This window comes from Belonocnema kinseyi, chromosome 5 (genome assembly GCF_010883055.1).
Source record: "Belonocnema kinseyi isolate 2016_QV_RU_SX_M_011 chromosome 5, B_treatae_v1, whole genome shotgun sequence".
NCBI lineage: Eukaryota > Metazoa > Arthropoda > Insecta > Hymenoptera > Cynipidae > Belonocnema > Belonocnema kinseyi.
In genome coordinates, this window is record NC_046661.1 from 97,261,143 (window position 1) to 97,267,677 (window position 6,535).

The window sequence follows — 6,535 nt, forward strand, 5'->3', positions numbered from 1 at the left end:
AATCATTTCTTTGATTGAAAATTATTTCGTTTTTATTAACTTTTTTTTTAAGTGAACATTTCACTATTCCATTTTTTCTTTGAAATATCAGTTTTTGATGCAAAACTCCAACGCAACCTAAAATTGTCCGAAATTATCAATCTTGTTTGAAATGTAGCGATTTTTGAACACAAATTTTAATTTCCGACGGAAAACACTATCATAATCCAAAATTGTGTAAAGATTCTTAATTTTGTTTCAATTATAATGATTTTTGTTTTAAAGTACTAATTTTTTGTATAAAACGCTAATGTAACCTAAAATTGTTAAAAAATGATGAAGTTTTAAAATCTAATTATATTCGGATAAAATAACCGATTTTCTGTTATAAAAGCATCAGAATATAACCCAGTGGGCACAAAATTTGACGGCATCTCTCCGACATCATTACGACATCTTTACGACATCCTATATCCATGTCGTATCTGTGTCTTTGCGATATCGTAAAGACATCGTCGGATCATACGACTTATTTACGATATCGTAAAGACACCTTAATGAGATGGGCATAGGATGTCGTAAAGATGTCGTAACGATGTCTTAAAGATGTCGCCAAAATTTGTGCCCACTGGGAATCTAAACTGTTCAAGAATTGCAAATATAGTTCTATTCGCAAAGATTTTTGTTTAAAAATACCAATTGTTGGCTCAAAAAGTTCAAAACGCTAACGTAACCTAAAACTGTTTAAAATTGTGAAAGTGAATCTTCTTTAAAATCTCATTTTTCTCAGTAAACATCATAGTTTTCGATAAAAGACACTAACATAACCTTAAATTGTTAAAATATATTAAATCTCGTTAACATTTTTATGATTTTTGTTTGAAAGTACTAATTTTCTGTATAAAACGCTAATGTAACCTAAAAATGTTAAGTTCTAAAATCTAATTACATTTGTATAAAATAACCGATTTTCTGCAAAAAAAGCATTATAATAAAACCTTAAACTGTTCAATAACTGCAAATATGTTTAATTTACAACGATTTTTGTTTTAAAATACCAATTTTTGGCTTAAAAATTTTAAAACTCTATCATAACCTAAAATTGTTAAAAGTTGCAAATCTTCTTCAAAATATATATTTTTTAAACTAAAATGAGCAATTCCGCTGAAAAATACTTAACATAATCCAAAATTGTTCAAAGATTATTAATCTTGTTCAAATGAACCTTTAAAATCTAGTGATTTTTGTTTAAAATAACTGATTTTCCGTCAAGACAATCTTCACAGAAAATCAGTTATTTTAAACAAAAATCACTAAATTTTAAAGGATATAGGATGTTATAAAATATCAATTATTGTTTGAAAATGCTTTTTTTTTAATATCAATTTCCGTCGAAAAGCACTAACATGATTCAAAATTTTTTAAAGTAACAATTTTTTCTTGTAAAACACCAAAACGTAACTTGAAATTTTTTTTAATTATGAATATTGAAAATAACCGATTTTCTGTAAAGAAAACCTCATAATATAACCTTAAACTTTTAAACATTGCAAATCTTGGCCAATTTATAATAACTTTGTGTTAAAATATCAATTTTTATTTTAATAACCCAACATATCCTAAAAGTGTCAAAAGTTGTGAATCTTATTTAAAATATATATGTTTTAACAAAAAATACCAATTCCGACTAACAGACCATTTTTTTAAATTAGTGTATCTTCTTTACAATCTCTTTTTTTTTTGTAAAAATAATAATTTCCAATGAAAGAGACTGACATAATCTAAAATTGTTTAAATATTCTTCGTGTTGTTCAAATTATAATGATTTTTATTTTAAGATGTCAATTTTTGGTTTAAAACGCTAACGTAACCTAAAATTGTTCAAAAATTAGTAACCTTTAAAATCTAATGAGTTTTGCTTTAAATAACCTATTTCCTTCCAAACCCGTTTTAATATAGCCTGAAACTGTTCAAAAATCGCAAATCTTGATTAATATAAAATGATGTTTGTTTTACAGTGTCAATTTTTGTTTCAATAATTATAAAACGCAAACGTAACCTAAAATTGTTCAAAGATTTGAATCTTCTTTCAAATCTAATTGTTTCATTAATAATAATAAAAAAATGCTTAGAAGTTTAATTATATATTTTTTCTTAGATTGGTCTTTTCATGTCTATAATAAATTAACTTTAAAGATTATGATTTTGATAGCCATTCATTTGCGAGTAAAGGTAAATATTTTGTCCAAAAAAAATATTAAAATTTTCATTTGACAAGCAAAAATTTCAATTTTTAAAGTATGAGTAATATTTTGAATTAAAAAAAATGGGTGATTTCAATTCGAAAGGCATATCAATTTTAGAAAAAAATACAAGGAACCAAAATGATACAGAAATAACATTTTAAAGGTGTAGAATTTAGAAGCAACTTGGACTCAGCATTCCAAAAAATTCAGATTTGGAATTTTTCGACTAATGATATTTATTTTTAAACTTTTGAAAGATGAAGAAATTTATTAAATTAATTAAAATTAAAACTGTCGAAATTTAATATCTCTGCAATTTTTATTATTTGCGAGGTAATAATTATTATTAAACAGTGGTTACTATTTCCTTTCATTATCCTCCTTATCGTTTCTTTTACATTTCAGACTTATTTTCTGATCACAAAAGTCGTTCAAAATTTTCTATTTTTAGAGCCGAATCGTCTCTTAATTATTTCACCTCAACGAAAATAATAATTATTTGATTATAAGTATCAACATAGGTACGGAGAAAATGATATTAATTTTTAATTGCTCTCAGTCTAATTTCAAAGTTCACTTGATGACAGACACTTTAGCTTTTATCGCTTGCTATATATTTCGAACAGGTCGAGAAACCTAGCCTATTAAGAATCTAAAGAGTGTTTTTTTCAACTAAATTTCGGGTGAGTCAAAAATTTATTACGAAACACTTTTAGAAATTCAACTTGGGAATTAGGTTTCTTTTTTCTTATCGAAAAAAGTGGTGAAACGATTGCGTTGTTTTAGCAAACCTTATTGGGTTTTTCATTACTTGAAGCTGTTTGTTATTTTAAATTCGTATTTTTTGTAAGAAGTTTCGTATCAAAGCATAAAGTTTAGCAGCAGAAAAATGTAAAAAAAAGGGTTTTTCTAGTTTTTTTTCACATGAAAGGATAAAAATCATCACGATGAATCTCCGCCTGTCAATAATTTTATTGCGTTTCTTGCCTCTTAGCGTTTTTAAACAAAACAATCATTATATATTTCTAACGTTCGTCATTTTTGACAACTTTAGTGCTTTTTGGCGTTTATAGGACAATTGGTATTTTTAATAGAAAATTTTTTTTTTTAAAAACGATTCAGAACTTGAACAATTTTAGGTTATGCCAGTGTTTTGCACAAAAAATTGGTATTTAAAAAAAAATCGTTACAATTTCACCAAGATTTAGAGTCGTTTAACAATTTTCGATTATGTAAGTAGTTTTCATTAGAAATTGGTCTTTTTAATTAAACAAATTAGGGTTTATAAAAGATTCACAATATTGAACAATTTTAATTATGCGTTAGTGACATTTTATACAAAAACTTGGCATTTAAAAAAATATTATAATTTAAACAAGATTTAGAATCTTTTAGCAATTTTGGATTTTGTTAGTATTTTTCATTAGAAATTGGTATTTTTAATTTAAAAATTAACTATTTTAAGGTATGCGTTTTACACCGAAAAATGGCATTTTAAAACATAATCATTATAAGTAAACCTAAATTTAGAATATTTTATAACAATTTGGGATTGTATTTGTATTTTTCGTCGGTAATTGGCATTTTTAATTTGAAAAATGAGGTGTTAAAAATGATTAACAACTTTAAACAATTTTAGGTTATGTTAGCATTTTATACGTCTTATACAAAAAATTGCTATCTTTAAAGAAAAATCATTATAATTGGAACATTTAAAATCCTTGTACAATTTTTTATCATGGTAGAGCGTTTTTAGTCAGAAATTTGTGTTTTTAATAATAAAAAATGATTAAAAAATTTGAAAATTTTTTGGTTATGTTTATCATAGCGTTTTACAAACAATTTGTTATTTTTAAACAGGTATCATAATTTGAACAACATTCAGATTCTTTTTACAATTTTTCATAATGTTAGCGTTTTTTGTATGAAATTGGTATTTTTAATTTAAAAAATTAAATTTCAAAGACTATTCTTGCATTTTTACAATTAGAAGGGTATGTTGGCGTTTTATATCAAATCTTGGTATTTAAAAACAAAAATAATTATACCTTAATCAAGATTTCGAATATTTTTATGTAGAAATTGTTATTTTTAATAATAATAAAAAGATTCACAAACTTAAAATTTTTTAGGTTATGTTATATCGTGAAAAAAGTAGTATTTTTCTATAAAAATCATTATAACAAAACATTACACATAAATAAATCATAAAATCATAAAATTTTGAAGAAGATTTACAATTCTAGACAATTTGCTTTCATGTTATATTAGTGTTTTTCGTCGGAAATAATTATTGTTATTTAAAAAATATATTATGAGATTTTTAAAGAATAATTAAAATTTTTCAAGAACTTTATGTTATTTTGGTATGTTTCACCTAAAATGGGTATTTTTAAACAAAAAATCATGAGATTTAGGTCCAATAATTGTGTTTTAAAATGATAAAACCTACAAGCTTGTATAGTTTCGGTTTGTGTTTAGTTTTTCTTTGAAAATTGGAATTTTAATTGATAAATCGCTAGATTTCAAAGATTACTATTTTTTCAACTTTCATTATTTGGGCTTGATAGTGTTTTTTACTACTTAGCGTTTTTAAACAAAAAACATTAGGTTTAAAAAAATTTACAATCCTCAATAATTTTGTATTATGTTGTGTTAGTATTTTTTGTCTAAAATTGCTATTGTTGATACAAAATCATTAGATTTCGAAGAATATTTACAATATCTTATTTAATTATGTTATTATTTTCCGTCGGCAACTGTTATTTTATACCGAAAATGCAACGATTTAATTGTTGTCATTTTCCATAATTATAAAAAATATTGTCCTTGTTTTTCCATTATATTAGATAATACAGACTATAAATTATTAAAAAATTCGCTGAAAGATTAATTTGATATTTTAATTCAAAACGGCATGGGGCAAAAAATAATCTCGTGCCTGTTGGTTTTCTAGTTCATAAGTATAAAAAAATGAAGAATAGTACAAATATTTTGAGTGGTCCACCACTGTCAAAAAATTGGAGATATAAATCGGCAGCGGAATTTTTTTTGGAATTAATACCAAAATACGGAACTGCGATTGCTATGGTAAGTTTATTTTATTTTACATTTTTCATCGTTTCTAATATATAAGTTATGATTTATTTTTCAGATCAGCGTAGAAACGGGGGAGGAGTTAACTTACAATCAAATTCTGGAAAATAGTTTGAAACTTGCTCTAAGTTTAAAAAAACTTGGTTTGAAAGTAAACGACCGAATTGGAATCTGTAGCGAAAATAATTTAAATTTTGGGATTGCATTTCTATCCAGTATTTTTCTGGGAACCACAATATGTCCTCTGAGTCCTTCCTATACGGAAATGGAATTAATCCACACAATGATGATTTCAAAACCAAAATACATTTTTGTATCAATTTCTTGTTTGCCAATAATGCGAAAAGTAGTGATGGATTTGCCCTGGTTTCCAAAATTAATTCTCCTCTATCCTAAAGCTTCAGATACAGATATTCCTAATCTTCCAGATTTAATTTCAAAATTATCAGATTCGGAATTGAGAAATTTCAAGTTGCCCGAAATTGACAAGGAAGATCATGTTTTATTAATTGCTTGCTCTTCGGGAACCACAGGACTTCCAAAAGGAGTAATGTTGTCTGATAAAAATATATTAATAAGAATTCAAATATCTGCTGAAGATCCAGCTTCTTTTCTCAAGAGCTGTAAAATTATTTTGGGAATTTTACCGATGCATCACACCTATGGAATATGTAGTTTGCTCACAGTTTTAGCTGAAGGACGAAAATTAATAGTGCTTTCGAAATTCGAAGAACGTGTTTTTCTGGAAACTGTGGAAAAGTACAGAATTGAGATTTTGTTGTTGGTACCATCAGTGCTGGTCTTTTTGGCTAAAAGTCCGATTGTGAATGAATACGATTTGTCGTGTGTAAAAAAGATAATGTTAGTAAAGAAAATTGTATATTCTGTTTCTAACAAGAGGAGAGCATTTATTGTAAATTTTAGTTCCGGTTCATAATTTTTTTAATTTCTACTCATTACATGAGTCCTTATTTGCCAAAACTCGGACAGAATTTTTCTGAAATTTATTTTTGTGTTTCTTATTTATTAAAATGCTTATAAATATGATTTTCTTTAATATTTTTAAAAATTCGGCTGATAATAATATTTTTAATGTCTTTTTTCTCACGGAAAAACTTACTTCTTTTAATTTTATCATCGTTTTCCGTAAAAAGCATTAAAAAATTATCATTCAGAGAATTTCTAAAGATTATTAAAGAATATATTTATAGACA

General features: G+C 25.3%; 1 protein-coding gene across 1 annotated transcript in view; it reads left to right on the plus strand.

Annotated features, from left to right (window-relative positions):
• The first annotated feature begins 2,811 nt into the window (after positions 1-2,811).
• The window catches only part of LOC117172754 (4-coumarate--CoA ligase 1-like), a 14,000-nt gene continuing 10,276 nt past the window's right edge, over positions 2,812-6,535 (plus strand). The window contains exons 1-3 of the mRNA XM_033360952.1: positions 2,812-2,908; positions 5,182-5,315; positions 5,380-6,182. Coding sequence (XP_033216843.1) covers positions 5,199-5,315; positions 5,380-6,182 — 920 coding nt within the window. The 5' untranslated portion in view covers positions 2,812-2,908; positions 5,182-5,198. The remainder of the gene's footprint in view (positions 2,909-5,181; positions 5,316-5,379; positions 6,183-6,535) is intronic.